The following is a 21,530-nucleotide window of genomic DNA, read 5'->3' as shown; positions in this document are numbered from 1 at the left end:
AGACCACTGGTCAGTGACAAGGCCCCTGGCCCTTCGGCTTTGCAGAAAAGAATTCCCACAAAGACGGAAAGTAGTGAAACAAGTAAAGTAGTTATTAGGAGAAAAAAGTACAGTACGTGTGGATAGACACACGGGCAGACTCAGAGAGAGAGTCATGCCCTTATGGCAGTTTAAATCACTTATTTCTTCCAGTTTCCTTTGGCCAATCATTTTGATTTGCCTGGCTCAGAGTCCGTATTCAGTTTATCTCAGGACCTTGCCATGTGTGCGTGTGCATCTCTTAGCTAAGCTGGATTCTACCGAAGAGGTCCGTGGGCAGTTAGCCTCACTTACTATGGGGTGGCGCCCCTTCCCATTTTGACCTCGAAGGAGCTTTTCTGTGCATGTGTAGTCGGGGAGGTCTCCTGACTTAGAGAATGAGAAATAAGTGGTCTCTTATCTTCTATCTGGGTAGGGCCCAGCCTCCTCCCTCGGTTGTCCTGCTATGCTTGTCTTGGAGTATTGGTCCACAGGGAACAAATCTCCAATTGCTTTACCCTGGGGTGGGGGGGGCATTTACCTCCTGCCTCACCTCCACCTCCGAGGCTCTCTTAAGCTCCCCACCAGCTCTGTCTGCTCTTGGGTCCCACCCCAGAAACTGGCCGCAGTTACTCAACTCCTTGCTAGGTCAGAAGGGCAGATTGCAAAAACCTGGAGTTGGGCTAGGACTCCAGTTCCTGGAGGTTAGGGTTGGGGAGAGAACCCCAGAGGTCAAGGGTCTGGGAGGCCAGGTGGAGGTGTTGGTGACCCCCCAGGTCCGTTGGTGGACACGATGGTAGTTTTCCCATGGGGGTGGAGGAGGAAGTGCTTGGAGGTTCTGGGGGATTTGACACCCCAGTCCCAGGCATATGTTGGGATGGAGGTGGGGCCCATGCTATTATTTAAGTCCCAGAAAGGCAGGTTGGGGCAGGTCCTGGAAGAGGGGTGAAGGCTTGATTACGGGATTATGTATTTCTAGTTTCCCTCAGCATCTACCCCTACTTCTGGGGGAAAGGAGCAGTACTGGATCTACCTGAACCCCATAAGTGACATTTCCCTGACGCTAGAACTGGGTTGAGAGGGGCCTGATGGGACTGCCTTACTGGGGAACTTGGGATTCACGAGAAGGGGAGTTTTAAGGGGCTTTGAGTTCTTCTGGTGGTGTGACTTGTTCTCCTGCTACAGAGGGAACATGGGGTAGGGAGGGATGTATTGTGAGTTTCCTTAACCTTGGCACTACTGACATTGGGGCTAAATCATTCTTTTTGGGTGGGGGGGCTGTCCTATGAGCGGTAGGATGTTTAGCAGTATCTCTGGTCTCTACCCACTAGATGTCAGTAGCAGACCTCCGCCCAGCTGTAAAAAAAATCAAAAATGACTCCAGTCATTATCTAATGTCCACTTGGGGGCAAAGTCCAACCCAGTTGGGAAACGCTGGTGGAGAAACTGAAACACACCAAGGGCAGCTGCACCTTCCTCATCTCTAATTAGCCTCTCCTTGAGCCCCAACTGTTACACTTTTTCCTGCTGCCTCAAACCTCCATGACCCTTTCCTTCCACATCACTCTGCTGGTGGTCCCATTTCTTATCCCATAGAGAAAATAGCAATCGGAAGAGAATTAGCCACTATCTCCATCACTACGCTCACTCACCTACCAGAATCTGAGCCACATATGCGCCTTCCGGCTTGCGGGATCTTAGTTCCCCAACCAAGGATCAAACCCATGGCCCCTGCAATGGAAGCACAGAGTCCTAACCACTGGACCGCCAGGGAATTTCCATAAATGTTTTTATATTTTCCCTGTCCCAGCCCTGGAATCAACCACTTCTCTAAAGAGTCCTGATTCCTTGTATTGGAAGATGGTATTTAGAAACCAAGATCTGGGTATTAGCTGGGCTTATTGCTAGTGGGATATCCTTGCTTTTTGGCCCTCTCAGTGGACAAAACTTGGAGAATTCTCTCTCAAAAACAATTCATATTGATATCTCTGATTTCGATCTAACACACAGGGTCCATTCTAGCTTTCCCTATTTGAAAATTCTTTTTTTAAAAAAATTAATTAATTATTTTTTGGCTGTGTTGGGTCTTCATTGCTGTGCGAGGGATTTCTCTAGTTGAGGCGAGCTGGGGCTACTCTTTGTAGCAGTGTACAGGCTTCTCATAGTGGTGGCTTCTCTTGTTGCAGAGCACGGGCTCTAGGCATGCAGGCTTCAGTAGTTGTGGCACGCAGGCTCAGTAGTTGTGGCGCATGGGCTTAGTTGCTCCACAGCATGTGGAATGTCCCCAGACCAGGCCTCGAACCCATGTCCCCTGCATTGGCAGGCAGATTCTTAACCACTGCACCACCAGGGAAGTCCCATGAAAATTCTTTCCTTTCTAGCAAGAATTTGACTCTCATTTTTTTTTTTTACAATATATTTACTTATCTGTTCAACTTTCATATGTACATAAAATAGTCTCACAATTGCTCACCCATACCCAGTAAGAAATAAATTTACTAACTAGAGTGTAGTATTTGTGTACAGTTTTTTTTGTCTTTAGACATACAATATACAGTCAAGTTTCTTTTTCCCAAAATTACTTCAGTTAGTTCTTTTCATCCCCACCCTTTCTAAGTAAAACAGTTAGGTAAATACAGTATATAATTGGTAATACAGTTAGGTTCAGTTGTTACAGTTTGTATTCCATTTTGAGTTCCCCTACATCCTGGTGGATTTTAAAAATTTACATATGATAAAATTCACTCTTTGTGCTGTACAGTTCTATGGGTTTCAGCAGATGCATAGAGTCATAATCCTACATACTCACAGTGAAGGAGGCGTTTGAGGGACCCTGAGTCCCATTATCCCTTTCTAATTCTATAATATATAATAATTTTGCTGACCCCAGAACTGTGATCAGATGTTAGCCCAAATCCTGGATCCCATGAAAGAATAGAGTTTTTAGCAGTTTTTCTCTTTCTTGTGTTCTGAATGCAAGGTCTCCTGCCGCAGAAGAGGCACTGGAGAGGTTGCAGGAAGAGTTCGGAGAATTGTTGAGGAGTCTCAAGTCTACAGTGTCATGAGCTGCAGGGAAGGGAGACTGAAGGGCAGAGTGAGGGAGACGCTGAGGGGTAAAGGATGGGCCTGAATAGTCGTTTCAGTGGGAAAAGTTTTTGCAAGTGTTTGGCATGGGCACTGACCAGTCAGAATGGTTGCCAGCCTTTGACAAGAGTATGACGGCCAGAGTCTACTGGGTGATTCCGAGCACTAGAGCTGCTTGTTGAATAAATGAGCGGCATATTGAATAAATGAATGAACTGTGTTTTTCATTTGTTTGTTTTGGTTACATGCTCTCTAAGCACCCAAGTGCTCCTCTAGGTTGGGTATCAAGGAATAGGGGGAGTTTGGGGATAGACGTCCCAGTGCTGGCTTCACCATCCCACAGTGGAAGGGAACTCTCTGAAGGCTCCAAGCTCCTCTGCACGGTCCGTGAGAATGTTTTCTTCCATGAGAACTTTTCTTCAGAACCTGGTACCTGGACAGCACCACTCTGCACCTGGGTAGGTGGGCTGTGCACAGGGGCCATACTAGATGCTGTGCCTGGGGAGGGAGGATGGAGTAGCCCCAAAGGACACAGCTCCGGGTTTTCAAACGAATCAGAAATTGGGAGTAGTTAACACACCAGTCAGAATGGCCACTGTCAAAAAGTCTACAAATAACAAGGACTGGTATGGGTGGGGGGAAAAAGGAACCCTCCTACACTGTTGGTGGGAATGTAAATTGGTGCAGCCACTATGAAAAACAGTATGGGGATTCCTTAAAAACCTAAAAGTAGAGGGCTTCCCTGGTGGCGCAGTGGTTGAGAGTCTGCCTGCCGATGCAGGGGACACGAGTTCGTGCCCCAGTCCGGAAAGATCCCACATGGCGCGGAGCGGCTAGGCCCGTGAGCCATGGCCGCTGAGCCTGCGCGTCCGGAGCCTGTGCTCCGCAACGGGAGAGGCCACAACAGTGAGAGGCCCGTGTAATGCAAAAAAAAAACCCTAAAAGTAGACTTACCATATGATCCAGCAATCCCACTCCTGGGGATATATATGGAGAAAACTCTAATTCGAACAGATACGTGTACCCCAATGTTCATAGCAGCACTATTGACAATACCCAAGACGTGGAAGCAACCTAAATGTCCATCGAGAGATGAATGGATAAAGAAATTGTGATATACATATATATACAGTGGACGATTACTCAGCCATAAAAAAGATTGAAATAATACCATTTGCAGCAACATAGGTGGACTTAAAGATTATCACATTAAGTGAAGTAAGTCAGACAGAGAAAGACAAATACCATATGATATCATTTATATGTGGAATCTAAAAAAATGATACAAATGAACTTATTTACAAACCAGAAATAAACTCACACACATAGAAAACAAACTTACGGTTACCAAAGGGGAAAGTGGCGGGGGGATAAATTAGGAGTTTGAGATTAACATATTCACACAAACTATATATAAAATAGACAAACAACAAGGAACTATATTCAATATTTTGTAATAACCTATAATGGAAAAGAATCTGAAAAAAGTATATATACCTTACGTATAAATATATATATAATATGTATAGCCGAATCACTTTGCTATACACCTGAAACTAACACAACATTGTAAATGAAGAAATTGGGAGGATTTGGTGATGGAACCAGAACTCGGTTGACTCAAAGTACTCTTCTAATACCACGTGAAACACAGTTTAAAAAATCTGCAAGCTGGGTTTAGCTCCACAGACTGTATTCTCTGTTCTCCCGGCTCATCTGCTTGCCTCACTCCCTCACTTCATTAAGGTGTTTGCTCAAAGTCTCCTCACAGAAGCCTGCTCTGACCATTTTATCAGAAAGAGCCACCTCCATTCCTCTGCAGCTGTTACCTGCTGTATTCCCTGAGGCACTCACTACTCCCTGACATTAGAATAGACGCGTGTTTATCTAGTTACAGCCTCTCTGCCCTCCTAGAAAGTAAACCCCGAGAGAGCAGGACTTATGTCTGTTTGCTACTATGCCCACGGTGCTTGACACATAAGTGCTCGAGGAATGTTTAGTGAATCAGTAGATGTTATGGAGGTGTGGACTCTGGAGTGAGGCAGACCTGGGCATGAATCCCAGCTCTGCCTCACCCTTTCTGGGTGTCCTAGATAAGGGACCACTCCTTTCTGAGCCTCAGTGACCTTGTCTGACAAATGGGGATGTTGGTCTCTGCACCAAAGGGTTGTTGAGGGAACTCAGTGAACTCAAGCATGCCACAAGCTTAGCAAAGCACCTGACAGTGTGAACAGCTGGTACCTGAGAACTGTTCTTAATCTTTCCTGGGCCTCCCAAAGCCCAGGTAAAGGTACCCTGATATTCTCTCCCTGGGTGAGGCACGGATGAAAAGGGAGGGAGAATTCCAAAGAGGCTGAGGTGCTTTGTTCAGTGTCAGTTTACAGCCCTGAGGCTGAGTTCTGCCCCAGTCCTGAACCTTTCCTCTATGTCAGCGGCAGGTGAGGGTGAGAGAAGGGGTGGAGAGAAATGAGAGTTCCAGTCTCACCAAGCACAGCCCAGCTCTGAGACCCCCTTGCCACCCCAGGAAAGCTTTAGAAAGGGTTTGAATCATTGCATTCTAGAACCTGAGAATCCCCAACCCACCCCACTGACATTAATACCTGGATTCTTACAGAAGGGAGCGAGAATAGATTGCCCCCATGTCCACCAAATCCTTTCCTGAGCCTACGTCCTTTCCTACATCTGCCTGTGGGAATGCAAGGTGGTGCTATCTCTTTCCCCTCTGCTCCTGGGCACAGGGAGCTCCCTGAAGAGAAGAACACTCACATCCCCCCATTACAACCCTGGGGACTCAGAGACACTCCCCCTCATTGTTCCTCCAGCCTCCCTTTGGCATGTAAAGGGTCAAGGGCCGTGGGAATGTGGCTTCCTTATTCAGTCATAGACTTGGAGAGTTGGCCTGGGGTTGAAAGCAGAGATAGGGGAGCTGATGAAGTGAAGACAGACTTAAGGAACTGGGGATTTGAGTGGGGCAGACGGAGAGGAACTCCCCCCTCCTTCTGGGAGCATATCAGTGCGGGTGAGAACTACCCATTAAGCGGTTCCACTACGTAGAGCAATGGTGGCTGGATTGCAGAGGAATATGCAAAGGAGAAATCGAGAGGAGCGCCCACTTGGAAGAAATCAAACAACCACAGAGGTTCCATCTCAGCAGAACAGATGACAGGTGAATATTCCTGAAGGACTGCGAGGAAAGGCTACACGTGCAGGAGCTTCAAAGAAGGGGGAAGAAGCGGGGGAAGGGGCACAAATCAGAAAAACACAGGAAGACATCAGGAAGGGAGTTATCACACAAGCTGACAGTCAAAGGCACACTCCGGGAGGTGGAAGACCCCAGAGGTGAGAGTGAAAGACAGATGGAGAAGGGGGCCTGATGAAGCAGCCCAAATCAATTGCTGGTCGTCTCTCAGGTCCCTAGGCAGATTTAAATGTAGGGGGTAATGGACCTAGAGACTGTCATACAGCGTGACGTTAAGTCAGAAAGAGAAAAAATACCGTATGTTAGCGCATATGTGTGGAATCTAGAAAAATGGTATAGACAATATTATTTGCAGAGCAGAGATAGAGACACAGATGTAGAGAACAAACGTATGGATACCAAGGGGGAAAGGGGGGGTGGGATGAATTGAGAGATTGGGATTGACATATATACCCTACTGATATTATGTATAGAATAGATAACTGATGAGACCCTTCTGTAGAGCACAGGGAACTCAACTCAGTGCTCTGTGGTGATCTAAATGGGAAGGAAATCCAAAAAAGAGGGGATATATGTATATGTATAGTTGATTCACTTTGCAGTACAGTAAAAACTAACACAACATTGTAAAGCAACTATACGCCAATAAAAATTAATTAAAAAATAAAATAAAATAAAATAAATGTAGGGGGAAGGATTTGGGTATTCAAGGGCTTTGAATGCTGGGCTGAGGAGCCCAGACTTTTTTTCCTAGGTCCCTAAGCAAGGATGCTGAGGGATCTCACTGTACACAGTGTTTAACTCTTGGTTGACTAGTCAAGACGAGCCTAGGGATCTCCTGGCTGAGAGCGGAGGCAGAGGGGACCCTCACGATGTGCATACTCAGAGGATGAAGGAGATGAGTCTACTGGGGAATTAGGGAGTGGTGCAACAGGGGAGGGATGACTTCTCTCTGTGACCCGGTCTCCACCATCACGGACCCTGTCAATTTCTACCCAAATCACTACTTACCTCCTCTTCTGCCTCTAGTCCCCAGCTCCTAGGTGGAACCAGAAGAATCTTCCTCAATACGACCATGTCACTCATTAATCAAGTGAACAAGTATTAATCGAGGACCAACTAACTACAGTTGACCCTTGAACAACACGGGTTTGAATTGTGTCGCAGGTCCACTTGACTTGGATTTTTTTTTCAGGAACTATGTACTATATGTACATGATCAGGGTTAGTTGAATCTGCAGATGTGGAACTGAGGATTCGGAGGGCCGGCTGTAAAGTGACAGGTGGATTTTCCATTGCCAGGAGGCAGCTCCTCCAAACGCTGCATTGTTCAAGGGTCAACTGTAGTTACTGGGAATACAGCAAAGAAAACAGAAAAGAAAAAAAAGAAAGCCCTGTTCTCACGGAGCTGACACTGTAGTCGGGCTGTCTCCTGTGTACAGCTATGAGAATTTTTCTAGGGTCGATTGCCGGAAGTGGAATTGCTGGGTTGCAGTATATGTGAACTTGAACTAGGGTAGGCATTGCCAAATTGCTCTGCAAAGTTAGCTTAACTAATTTATACTCCCACCCACAGTACATAAAGATTCCTGTGTTGCCCTTCAATATTTGTTCCTATCAATTATAAACTTTTGCTAATCTGATGAGTGTGAAATATCTCGTTTTAATTTACTTTTCTCCAAATGATTACCGGGTTGGGCATTTCATGTGTGTATCGGCCACTCCCTTTCCTACTCTGTGAACTGCCTTTTGATACCTTTTGGTTTTTTTTCTTGTTGGTTTATAGGAGTTTAGTCTGATCACTAATCCTTTGTTGGAAGGGCCAGTCCCTTTTTTTTTTTTTTTTTTTTTTTTTTTTTTTTTTTGCGGTACGGGGGCCTCTCACTGTTGTGGCCTCTTCCGTTGCGGAGCACAGGCTCCGGACCCACAGGCTCAGCGGCCATGGCTCACGGGCCCAGCCGCTCCACAGCATGTGGGATCTTCCCGGACTGGGGCACAAACCCGTATCCCCTGCATCGGTAGGCGGACTCTCAACCACTGCGCCACCAGGGAAGCCCCGGGCCAGTGTCTTTTTAAAAGCTCGTCTGACTGGGTCAGGTCCTCCCAGGATAATCTCATTTATGATTAACTCAAAAATCAAGAGATTTGGGACTCTAATTACATCTGCAAAATCCCCTTTGTCATGGAATGTAACATAGTCAGGGGAGTGATAATGCCATCCTATTCATACATCCCTCCCACACTTAAGGGAAGGGGATTATATGGAGGTATGGGTCATGCGGAATCATTTTCAGAATTCTGCTTGTCACAAATGTTGTAAGAAGTTAAACAATTTTTTTTTCTTCTTAAAGGAGTTTTTGGTCTCATAGATTCTACTTTTTTTTTTCTCTCACTAGATTACCAGTTACCTGTTTATTATAAAGAATATTAAAGGATACAAATCAACAGGCAGATGAAGGGATACACAGAGGGAGGTCCTGAACAAAGGAGCCCCTGTCTTCATGGAGTTCGGGACCTGGCACGTGGACGCGTTCTGGTTCCCTAACTTAGAAGGTCTCTACTGTTTTGTTTGTGTGTGTGTGTGTTTGTTGTTGTTTTGTGCTTCACTCATTTCTGCTATTTGAATGCCAGGCTGAGGAGCCCAGACTTTGTTTCCTAGGTCCCCAAACAAGGATGCTGAGTGGTCTCACTGTACACAATGTTTAACTCTTGGTTGACTAGTAAAGGCGAGCTTAGCAATCTCCTGGCTGAGAGCAGAGGCAGAGACCCTCACGGGTCTCTTTCTTTGACCTTTTAAAAAGTCTTGCTCAGTAATTATTTAAAAAATTTTTCCTGTATTGGGTGCTGAACTCATTAATTTTCAGTTTTCTTATTTTCGTATAAGCACTTCTCTCTGAAGTTTGTATCCTTTAAGTATTGAGATGTAATGATTTCATCATTCAGCTCTAAGCGTTTTCAATATCCAATATGATTTCTACTTTGTTCATTCATTGTATAGAAGTATGCTTTAAAATTTCCGAGCATTTTGGTGTTTGTTTTTCCCTTTTTGTTATTGATTTCTTTCTTTTTTTTTTTTTTTTTGCGATACGCGGGCCTCTCACTGTTGTGGCCTCTCCCGTTGCGGAGCACAGGCTCTGGACGCGCAGGCTCAGCGGCCACAGCTCACGGGCCCAGCCGCTCCGCGGCACGCGGGATCCTCCCGGACCGGGGCACGAACCCATGTCCCCTGCATCGGCAGGCGGACTCTCAACCACTGCGCCACCAGGGAAGCCCCTATTTTTTTTTTTTACATTGTGGACAGATTGTATTGTCTATACTATTATTCCATTAACATTTATTAAGGTTTGTATCCTGGCCTGGTATGTGGCTAGTATTTGTAAAATTTCCATGTGTGTTTGAAAATAGTGAGGGTTCTCTAAGAGTTTAGGGTCCTCTAGCTGTTAAATGGGTCTACCTAATTAAGCATCTTTTTCAAATATTCTATACTTTTACTATTTTAAAAAATCTGATTTGTCAGTTACTCATGGGGATAAGTTAAAGTCTTGTAATTTAGGGCTATATTGTTATGTGTCAGGATTTTTATATTTTCCAGGTGCATAGGTCCTTTTTTCACAATATTCCTGTAATTCCTAATAATTTCTTTTTGCCATAGTGTCAATCTTGTTTCATATAAGTATGTATAAGCCACATTGTCTTTTTTTCAGGAGACATTAGGCTGGTATACCCTCTCCTATTTATTTATCTTCATCCTTACTGTGTCTTGTGTGATTTATTTTTTATTCAGTCTATGAGTGTGGGTCATGGGGGGGTTATTAATTGCTGAGTATGGTCTGGTTTTACTTATTATTATTTTTTAGATTTAATTTTTAAAATGGAAGCATAGGGACTTCCCTGGACGTCCAATGGTTAAGACTCCGTGCTTCCACTGCAGGGGACATGGGTTCGATTCCTGGCTAGAGTAACTAAGATTCTGCATGCTGCGCCGCAAGGCCAAACAAACAAAAATATCGAAGTATAGTTGATTTACGATGTTGTGTTAATTTCTGCTGTACAGCAAAGTGATTCCGTTATACATATATATACATGCTTTTTTAAAAAAACATCTTTATTGGAGTATAATTGCTTTACAATGGTGTGTTAGTTTCTGCTGTATAACAAAGTAAATCAGCTATACATATACATATATCCCCATATCTCCTCCCTCTTGCGTCTCCCTCCCTCCCACCCCTCTAGGTGGTCACAAAGCACCGAGCTGATCTCCCTGTGCTCTGCGGCTGCTTCCCACTAGCTAGCTATTTTACGTTTGGTAATGTATATATGTCCATGCCACTCTCTCACTTCGTCCCAGCTTACCCTTCCCCCTCCCCGTGTCCTCAAGTCCATTCTCTAGTAGGTCTGCGTCTTTATTCCTGTCCTGCCCATAGGTTCTTCAGGTTGTGTAATAGTATGATAAGTTGGTGTATTACTCTTTTTATATATTGATGGATTTAATTTGCTAATATTTTGTTGAGAATTTTTGTATCTATATTCATGAGGGATATTGGTCTGTAACTTTCTTTTCTGTACTATCATTGTCTTGTTTTGGCATCGGGGAAATACTGGCTTCATAGAATAAGTTGAGAAGTGTTTCCTTATCTTCTGTTTTCTGGAACAGATTGTGGAGAAGGATGCTATGTAGCTAATATACACTGTGTTGGATATTACACGTCAAAGCCACGTTTTTCATTTATTTATTTGGCTGTGTTGGGTCTTAGTTGTGGCACTCGGGATCTTTCGTTGCAGTGAGTGGGCTCTTCGTTGCAACGTGCGGGCTCCAGAGTGCACGGGCTCAGTGGTTGGGATGCGCCGGCTTAGTTGCCCCTCGGTATGTGGGATCTTAGTTCCCCGACCAGGGATCGAACATGCGTGCCCTGCATTGGAAGGCAGATTCTTAACCACTGGACCACGAGGGAAGTCCCAAAGCCTCATGGGTTTTTTTTTGTTTTTGCCCTCCTGGCATTGTCAGAGAATGTAGGTATTACAAATAAATGGATTTTCCATATAACTGGAACTGATCTTTTCAATAGCAAATGGGAAAAAAAGTTTTTTAAAACTGAGGTATAATTGACATACATTATATTAGATTCCGGTGTACAACATAATGATTTGTATATTTTGTGAAATGATCACCACAGTAAGTCTAGTTAACATCTGTCATATACGTAGAATTTTTTTCTTGTAATGAGAACTAAAAAAAAAATAAAATCACTTTTAACGTAAAAGCCACATTTTAATACTTGTTTTGTGGTAACTTTTTGGGAACCCTGTGAACCATTTTTTCTCCATTTCCTGCTGGATCCTGCTGGACCATTAGGGGGAGAATGGAATCTTGGTAGAGAAACAAGGGGTTCTTTCCTTCCTGTTTGCTTGTTATTCTGTGAATATTACCACAGCAACAGTCCTTCACTTCAGCGGAAAGGGCAGAAAAAGCATTCTAGGCAGAGGGAACCATCAGTGCAAATGCCTGGAGACATAAGTAATCCATGCACAGTAATAGAAGTTTGGTGAGCTTGGGGAATAGGATCTGTGTAGTGACATGTGATGAGAAACGAGATTGGGAGAGGAGGGCAGAGCCCAGGCTAGAAAGGGTCTTGGAGACTAGCCCAGGGAGTTTGGAATTTCTCCTTTAAGCTTTTGTTCTTCAAACTGCAGGTCATAACCCATTAATGATTCATGAGCAGCTCGAAGGGCTGCAACAAGCATTTAAAAAATAATAAAACAAAAGAGAAGAGAAGACTCTCTCTATCAGAGTGCCTCTCATGAGTAAAAAAGCGCTGCTCCAGCTATACAGATATCCGTGTGCACGTGTGCGTACAGGTTTGCACGCGTCCTGGGAGCAGCCACACGTGGAACATCCTGAATTTGAGTCAGGGGTGATGTGACATCTAAATGCCCATCCTTCTACCTCCTTTCTCCAAAACATTTCTTCTGAGAATCACCCCCTTCCTCCAGAGTTCCTCTGGGGGTAGGGGCTCCATCTGAATCATCTCTGGAACCTCAAGAGAGGCACACTGGAATCCAACTGTCTTTCATCCAAATCTGCCTTTGTCATGTCCTAACGGTGTTACTTTGAGCAGATTCTTTTTTTTTTTTTTTTTTGTAGACAAGAATGTCTTCTTCTTTTTTTAAAAAATAAATTTATTTATTTTATTTTTGGCTGTGTTGGGTCTTTGTTGCTGCGCACGGGCTTTCTCTAGCTGAGGGGAGCGGGGGCTACTCTTCGTTGGTGTGCGCGGGCTTCTCCTTGCAGTGGCTTCTCTTGTTGTGGAGTGCAGGATCTAGAGCACAGGCTCAGTAGTTGTGGCGCACGGGCTTAGTTGCTCCACGGCAGGTGGGATCTTCCCGGACCAGGGCTCGAACCCGTGTCCCCTGCATTGGGAGGTGGATTCTAAACCACTGCGCCACCAGGGAAGCCCTAGGCAGATTCTTTAACCTTCCTCTGAGTCCGTGTGCTCATTTGTAACAAGGATCATCACAGACTCACCTCGCAGACACTTTATTTGGTTGAATGAGTGCATGCCTAAGTGGTGTTATGGATTGAACTGTCAGGAAGGTACTCTAAAGTCGGAACTCCCAGTACCTCAGAATGTGATCTTATTTGGAAAAAGAATCACTGAAGATATAATTAGTTAAGATGAAGTCATCTTGGAGTATGACTGGTATGCTTATAAAAAGATGGCCAGTAACAAAGAACAAAATAATGTCCTTTGCAGCAACATGGATGGACCTAGAGATGATCATACTAAGTGAAGTAAGTCAGACAGAGAAAGACAAATACCATATGGTATCGCTTATATGTGGAATCTAAAAAAAATGGTACAAATGAACTTATTTACAAAACAGAAATAGAGTCACAGAGGTAGAAAAGAAACTTATGGTTACCAGGGGGCAAAGGGGAGAGGGATAAATTGGGAGATTGGGATTGACATATACACACTACTATATGTAAAATAGATAACTAATCAGGACCTACTGTATAGCACAGGGAACTCTACTCAATACTCTGTATTGATCTATATGGGGAAAGACTCTAAAAAAGAGTGGATATACATATATGCATAACGGATCCACTTTTTTCTACGCTTGAAACTAACACAACATTGTAAATCAACTCTACTCCCATAAAGTTAAAAAAAAAAAAAGATGGCCATGTGAAGAGAGACAAACACAGGGACGACACCATGTGATGACAAAGACAGAGTTTGGAATGACACAGCTGCAACCCAAGCAACTCCAAAGACCAAGAGCTGCAAACTACCGGAAGCTAAGAAGAGGCAAGAAAGGATTCCCCTACAGCTTTCAGAGGGAGCACGGCCCCGCTGACACCTTGATGTTGGACCTAGCTCGCAGAACTCTGAGACAATACATTTCTGTTGGTGTAAGCCACTCAGCTTGTGATACTTTGGTCTGGCAGTTCTAGGAAACATCATACAAGGGGCTCAGCACAGTGTCTGGCACATAGCGGGCACTCCACACATGCTACTTGTGCCTGTCATTACGGCAAGAGCAGGATTCTTGTTTTGGTAGAAGAGAGTAGTGAAAAACAAGCTACCCAGAAACATCACCACTGTCATCCTCCCATTCCTGCAGCCACTGAGTTTTAAAGCTCAACACCAGGCTATGTTTCAATCTTCAAATGATTCCTGTGAGGAAGGAGACAGATGAGAGACTCAGGAAGGTCCAAAGAGTTAGCAGCAAAGCCTGGACCAGAATCCAGGGCTCCTGTTAACATCTCCGCCCCAGCACTGTCTCTTTGCTGGGCTGGGTCACTGGCTCTTCCAGAGCAACAGAGCTGAGACTGCCCTATCTGGACAGGTGAGATCGAGGCATTGGTGGCTAGAAGGTGACTTCTCTTGGCACCTTTGGTCATGCCTTGATGGACTCCTGCTTTTTTTCCCTTTTCAGCTGTAAGTTTGAGGACTCTGGAGATTAATACTTGTTCTCGCTTCCCTCTCGTCTCCCTTCTTGCTGGGCAAAGACTTACTAGCCACTCTACCTTCCCCTGGAGATATGCCTCATTGGCAGAACCCAGCTAGTTCCAGCCCCTCCTTTCCTCTCTTGACTCTTCCTCAGAAGGAACTTTCAGCTTGGAGATCTGACGTTTGCCACCAGAGGGGCTGGGAACGCAGTTCCCAAGGATGTGGCTAAAGGAAACTCTGATGCTAAAACTCTAAGCATCAAGAGTTCCAAGCATCAGTAATTCAAATGTTCGGAGTCTAAGGTTCTGGGAATCCGAGATTCCAAGATTATGAATTGTGGACTCTGCAGTTCCAAGATTCGACCGTCGAGTTATGCCACAATTCTAAGATTCCCCCAGGTGAGGTTTCTAGAAACCTCTTAAAGTGACATGCACAGGAATGGATAAAGTTTGATTCTGACTCTGAATTGTTGAATAGTGTGTTTGTCATAATAAAGAGTGTGACCCTGTGGATCCTTATTTCCCTCCAATGAGTAGGAAGCAGCCAATTTGTGGAAAACGAGTTGCCAGACACAGATCATGGAAATTGAGAAACTTGAGAATCATAGCCTGTTATGAAACTTGCAGGGTTCAAAGGACCAGATTTCCTCTCACTTGACCTCAATCACTGGTCCTTCAAGTGTGGCAAGTTTTGTGGATGCGAGGATCTGTGTAGCATTTAGATCTAAGGTTAGATCTAACTCTAGATCTAACACAAAGATCTACAGCTGATGTGTATGAATGTTCAGATTGTGCAATGCTGAAGGATGCCACTTCTAAGGGAACATATGCTAACTTATCTGAGAGTAAGCAGGTGATTCAGACCCTCACAGATCCCAGATCCACCAGAGAGAGCCCCACCTTCAGAAGCTCAGAGGAAATTTGACTTCCTGTATACACTCAGGAGAACATGCAATCATATACTCGAATGCCTGCACGCACACATGCGCACACACACGCACACACACAGACATGGCTGTGCTGCTACCAAACTTCTCCTGGCATTTTCTCTGAAAGTGTTTCTCTCTCCCACCCATTTCATTAAGAAGTCTGACTCCTGTCCCCAGGTCTGACTCTGATCGGACACAGTCGCCTTATCTGGTGTTGGGCACGAAATATGCTCTCGCATCCGAAGTGTGCGTGAGTGGGCAAGGGTGTGGGCAAGTATGTAGTGAAGCCAGGCCAGCTGCCTGTCAGGGCTCTGGAAAAAATCTCCTGGACAGAGCTGTTCAGGTTGTGTAACAGTATGATGAGTTGTTGCTTTTTCACTTGAGGAAGGGGTGCTTTTTAAGAATCTCCCTAAATGACTGTGTGCTAAGTACGGCCATCCCTATACAGATATGTGTTCATGTACTTGCTGAGTACTTACTTGTGTTCTGTGGGACCTCAGATAGAGACTTAAACTCTCTGGACCTCATCTTTGTTACCTGTAAAATGGGCATGAATACTGTTCCCCGTGACATAGGTTTGTGAGCGTTAGGTGAGTATATGACGCTTTTAGCATAGAGCTGACACAGTGTACTTGCTCAATAAATAATATCTGTTATTGTTACTATTCAATGTATAGTATAAGGTTTCTTTTCCTCTCAACCCACCTCTAGCAAGGTGAACAGAGTCCGTTTGTTTCTTCCTCTCCTATCCATCTTGCCCCTTCCTTCCCCTGACCCCCGTCCATCATCCTCCCATCCTTAGCCCCGCCCTTCCCTCCCCCATTTGCTCCTCCCACCAGCCCCACCCTGGCACAGCCCTGGCTCACCGGGGCAGGAAGCTCATGGTGTAGTTTTGTGGGATGGTGACAAAGCCCACGTGTTTGGGGGACACGTCGATGTCCTGGGGCGACTGTGGGGACTTGAAGTGGAAGTTCTGCATGATGGTGGTGAGGAAGAGAAAGAGCTCCATGCTAGCCAGGCCTTCTCCGAAACAGTACCGCTTTCCTGAAGGAACAGGGGGGAGGCATGGAGGTGAGGCTTGTTTTCATTGCTACCTGCACCCCACTACCGACCCCCGGCTGTATTCTCCCAGGGAGGATGGGCTGGATATCGAGGCCTGAGAGACTTTCAAAGAAGTTGCTACTCCTCTCTGAGCCTGTTTCCCTAGAACATGGGGTGGGGTGAAGCAAAACAGGCTGTAGCAATGGGAACTCTAGGTGCCCCTTCTCCTCAAATACACACTCAAATATGGCTGCTGTGCCATCGCCTTTCTAGGAATCTGAAGAATCTAAGTGACCTTGGACAAATCTCTGACTCACTCTGGGCCATGATATTCCCCATCTCTGAAATGGGTATGATCATCCCTTTTCTTTTGCCTGGGCCCAGGTTCTTGGTAGTTATGGGGGTTGCAGCTGGTTGGCTCCAAGGTATCTGGTAAGAGGGACTTCCAGGTTGGAGAAAGATACTAGGTTACACCTTAGAGATGAAGGAGGCCCCTGTTGGTGTTGGCCTGGCAGTGTGTCTTACCGATGGAGAAGGGCACAAAAGCATCACTCCTCTTAAACTGCCCCTTCTCATCCAGGAAGTGCTGGGGGTTGAAATCTCGCGGGTTGGAGAAGAGCTTGGGGTCTCTCAGCATGGAGCCCAGCATAGGGAACACTTCGGCGCCCTGGCTGGGAGGAGGGAGGGGACTTTGATAAGGTGGAGTGGGGGATGGGTGTGCTGAAAGCACCCGGGGGTGGAGGGGGAATTTGTGTGACCTAGGTGAAGGGAAGTGGGAGGCATGGGAGTTGGGGTCCTCTGAGGGAGGAGCTTTGGGGGACATGAGATTCATGGTCCCGAGGCAGGAAGTTTGGCAGCCATGGGGTTCATGTCCCCTGAGAAGGGAAGTTTGAGGAACATGGGCTCTGTGTCTCCTGGGGCAGAAGTTTTCACAGACATGCAGTTCATGTCTGCCAAGGCAGGAGGTTGGGGGAACAAGGAGGTTATGTCTCTTGAGACAAGAATTTTGGGGGGGACATAGGGTTCATATTCCCTGAGGCAAGAGGTCTGGGGAGATATGGGATTCAGGAGTGCTGAGTGGGAAGGTGGAAAGGACACAGTCGTTGGGAAAGTCTTTGAGGGAGTGGGACAGGGGCTAGGAAGCTTCTAAGGGGAACGGAGTGTGGGGTCACAGGGAGTGGGCTGGAGATCCCTTTAGGCTGGGTGGGGCAGCACCTTGGAGAGGAGGAAGTCTCGCGGTATCCTGGGTGATTCTGCGGGCCGGGCCCATGGGGATCATGTCTCAGAATCTCTGGATCTCAGTGGATCACCGCCTCTGTGTAAGGCATCTTAGCTCCGTCCTTGAACTTGGGCTGATGGTTCTTGTCAATCTCCTCATGGGTTTCGGCTTGGGGAGGAGGGGGAACGTGTTTAGCTATTGGGAGGACTCAGGGCAGGGATGACCGTCCAAGTAGGTACAACATGCATGACATCCACGTGTGGCACGGACATAAAACATTCAGGCCGTAGGCGCTGCTGGTGCAGGGTCTTGCTCACCTGGTCCTGCCAAAGTCACCTGGGAGGTGCAAGGGGAGGGTCTTGGGGGATGGTTTAGAGGAGCAGGCAGTGGGCACTTGGCTGGTTCAGTGTGGGCCCTGGCAGGTATTTCATCACTGAGTAGAACATCTCACAGAGCTGAGGGTGGGGAGAGAAGAAGGGAAGGGAAGGACAGCTGTCAGTGCTCAGGACCCAGTGGGAGTCGGACCTGTCGCAGGGCAAGGAAGGCACTGGGTTAAAGGCACCTACACAGATGTTTAGGTATTTCGATGGGGCTGGATGGGAATAGAGATCTAAGTTTTCACATGAGTTAAGTGTGAGGGACCCTGTCCAAGAATTAAAGTGAGATGGACTGGGACACATAACCAGGTTTCAGACGTTCAGGTGATGCTGGATTGGAGCATACATCTGGTGTTCGTATATTCAGGTGAGGTTGGGTTGGGAGACACCTGTCCAGGTGCTTAGCTATTTAGGTGGGACTTGGAAGGGGGGGTCACCTAAGTGTTTAGGCATTCAGGTGGTCTCAGTTGGAAACAGCTGTGTGGATACTTAGGGAATCTGGATTGGGGGCTTCTGTACAGGTGTTAAGGTGTTCAAGTGGGGCTGCTGTGCAGGTGTTCAAGCCGGGAGATACCTGTTCAGGTGTTCATATATTCAAATGGGCCAATAGGGGGCACTTCTGTAGGTATTTGAGTGAGCTGGGCTGGAAGACACTTATTTGGGTGTTTGGGGAACAATCTGTCCAGGTGTTTACGTGTTTAGGGGTCTTGGTTTGGGGTACCTGTCTAAATGTTGAGATATTTAAGCGAGCTGGGTAGGGGGCACTGTCTAGATATTCTAGTGGGCTGGTTTGGGACACCTGTGTAGATAACAAATGATTTTGGTGGGCTGAATTTTCCTGCACCAGGTGTTCAGGTAGTCAGGATGTGGGCTGAGGTGATCTCTTGTCCAGGTGTTAAGAAATTCAGATGGAAAGATAGAATATCTTAAAAGGGAGCATCTGTTAGATATTAAGGTAAGTTGGGGTGAGGACACCTGCGCTGGTGAGAAGAGAGAGCTGGGTTGAGCACATGTATCTTGCCTGCAGTGTCTATTTTTTTTCATTCTTTTTTTTTTTTTTTGTGGGGGGAGCATCTTTTGAGATATCCAGGTGTGTTTGGAGACTGAGTATTGGCCACCTGTCCCGGGTTCTGGTGCAACTGTTCAGTTGTCCAAGTTCAGTTGTCCAAGGGCTGGTTTTGAGGGGATCCTGTCTGTTGGAGGATGGGAGTTTGGGGCACCTGTCTTGGTGTGGAGGGGCAGTTGGCAGGTTGAGGTAGAGGCATGGTAGAGCCAGGCTGGGACAGGTTACCTGGCCGGTAGACGTAGCTGTGAACTGGAAGCTTTCCGGCATCATACACAGCAGTGACAGGAACTCTTTGTTCTCATAGTCAAAGCGGCCCCCCAAAGACGATGGAGCTGATGACACTGGAGACGGTTCGGCTCAGGAAGAAGATGGGATCGAGGAAGGCGCCTGGGGGATGGGGTGGGGTTAGGGAGAGACAGGGATTTGGGGGAGAGTCAGCGTGGCGGTCTGATGCCAGTCTGCGAATTTGAGGAGGGCGCGGAAGTGCTGAGCCAGACTTCCAGCCTCAGACCCCAGAGCTGGAAGGCCGGAGGCCTTCGCCCAACCTGGACCCCTTCCGGGGCCAGGATGCGTGTGTCGGTGCGGGCTGTCTTCCTCCTCCTCCCCCTCGCACTCTCCGGGGTCCCCCCACTCACCGTGCGTGCCCCGGCAGGCCTCGATGAGGAAGTCCGCCTCCCCCTGGATGCGCTCCTCGATGCCGCGCTTGCCCACGCCCAAGTCCCGCAGTGCGGTGATGGAGAAGCGCCGGAGTTGCTCGGCGCGCTCCCAGCTGCCGAACGCCAAGCCTGCAGAGGGGGCGTAGGAGTCGGGGCGGGGCAGGCCCAGACCAGCCGCCTGGCCCGGAGAGCGAGAGAAAGGTGGGCAGAGAGAGCGAGTGGGAGATTGAGCGGGGAGGGGAGGGGTGGGGAGGGAGGGAAAGAGGGTGGGAGGAAGCAAGGGAGGGAGGGAGGGGGTGGGCGGGGGAGAAAGAGAGAGACAGAGACAGAGAGAGACATACAACTCAGAGAAATGCAGAAAGAGGTAGAGACCGAGTTGCAAGAACAGAATCAGAAGGAGAGAGGCAGGAAAGATACACTGAGAAAAGAGATACAGAGATACTCACAGGAAGAGAAAGAGACAGAGGAGGGAAGGAGGGGAAGTGAGATACTCGGAGATCTGGGAGGCGGATATAACGATTGTGAAGGATTCTAAAACTGAACTGGAGAAGAGAGAAAAATAAGGAGAGAGAAACAGAGAGGGTCTGGGAGGAGGAGAGACTGTTACCAGGAGATGGAGGCATGGGGATTTTGAAACAGAAATAATGTGAGATTCTAAGACTAAGAAAGAAGAGAGAGAGGGAAGGAGAGAGAAGCCTGGGGAACACAGAAGTTGAAAAGGAGAAAAAGACAAAAAGGCATAAGGAGATAGAGGACCAGGGTTCCAAAGCAGAAGTTCCAAGAGCTCCTAAGAGATAGAAAGAAGAGACATCTAGTGAAAGAGAACGGGGAGATAGGAGAGAGAGAGGCAGGGAGAAGCAGAGCTGCAGAAATGCTAAGACAAATGAGAGACAGAGGGGGAGGCAACCATGAACAGGAATGGGGACAGAGAATGCCAGAGGAAGTCAGGACAAGAAGGCTGGGGACACTGAAGCCATCAAGTCTGCCTGGCCCCACCCCCGCTCTGAGGTCCCCCTCCCCATAGCCTTTGAAGAGCCAGTTGAAGTTAGCCTGCTTGCCTCGTCCGCTGAGTTCCTCAGCCTGGTCCACCAGAGCCTCCGTCACAGTGTCATATCCACACAGCACCACGACCCGCCGGGGCCCCGGGTGGACTGTGGACACAGGGCCATAGCGCTCACTGACCTTATGGAGGTGAGTGCGAGTGGTTAGAGCAGCCTCTACTCTGAACTGGCCCTGTACCCAGATCTCACATCCCGAGATGCATTTCCCTACAGGTTCTGACGGTCAAGGAGCTGGACATCCCAAGATGTGGCCTTTCCTGGCCAGGACCCTGACCCTGAATCTTTAAAACTCCCCTTTCCTTTCCTATGACTCTGGTCCAACATTGTCAATTCCCAGCCACAAAGCCCCAACCAAACTGGGCAGGCCACCACCCCTGTCCCATCCCACCCATCTCTCTGCCTTGGGACACCTTCATGAAGCAGTTGTCACCATCTGTCACCATCATGTCACCATCTGTCACCATCTGTCACCATCTGCTTGGTGTTCAGCTGCAGGTGGTTCCCGACGAAGGGCAAAGGGGTGGGTCCAGGAGGAAGTGTCCCCTCGAGCTTCCTCCACCGCCAGACAGACATCAAGACCAGTATAGTCAGACAGGCCAGCAAAGCCGCAGGAAGCAGCCCTGAGGCCAGCATGGTGGCACTGGGGGTGACAGTCAGTTGGTGATGTCTGGGATGGTTTGCTTTTATACTACCTGGGAGAGAAGGGCTGACTTTGGTCCTGACTGCATAATTGTCTCATTTCACCTCCCAGCTATACCCCCCACTATGCTCCCCACCTAGCTTGGGACAGAGCCAGCAAGGAAGGAGGAGGGGGACCTCAGATCAGAGTAACAGAGAGTGGGCCCCAATATGGAATTTGTGGTTCCCTCGGGAGGCACGACCCTAGGCTGTGGAGGGCAGCTGATAAGTTCCAGAGTTGAAGA

The 21,530-nt window shown here is 47.3% G+C and overlaps 1 protein-coding gene across 1 annotated transcript; it reads right to left on the bottom strand.

Annotated features, from left to right (window-relative positions):
- Positions 1–16,049: 16,049 nt before the first annotated feature.
- LOC309836695 (cytochrome P450 2A13-like) lies at positions 16,050–21,240 on the bottom strand (the record flags this gene model as incomplete). Its single annotated transcript, XM_082676795.1, is given in 12 exon segments — positions 16,050–16,231; positions 16,754–16,895; positions 17,444–17,465; positions 17,467–17,510; positions 17,514–17,528; positions 17,530–17,615; positions 17,821–17,902; positions 19,116–19,208; positions 19,210–19,277; positions 19,526–19,724; positions 20,543–20,728; positions 21,079–21,240. Coding segments are annotated over 12 exon segments (1,281 nt in total).
- Positions 21,241–21,530: the final 290 nt, after the last annotated feature.

Source organism: Grampus griseus (assembly GCF_964374135.1).
Source record: "Grampus griseus genome assembly, chromosome: 19".
In the NCBI taxonomy this organism is placed as follows: Eukaryota; Metazoa; Chordata; class Mammalia; order Artiodactyla; family Delphinidae; genus Grampus; species Grampus griseus.
The sequence above is the reverse complement of the archived record's forward strand: the minus strand, read 5'-3'. Positions and strand labels throughout refer to the sequence as shown.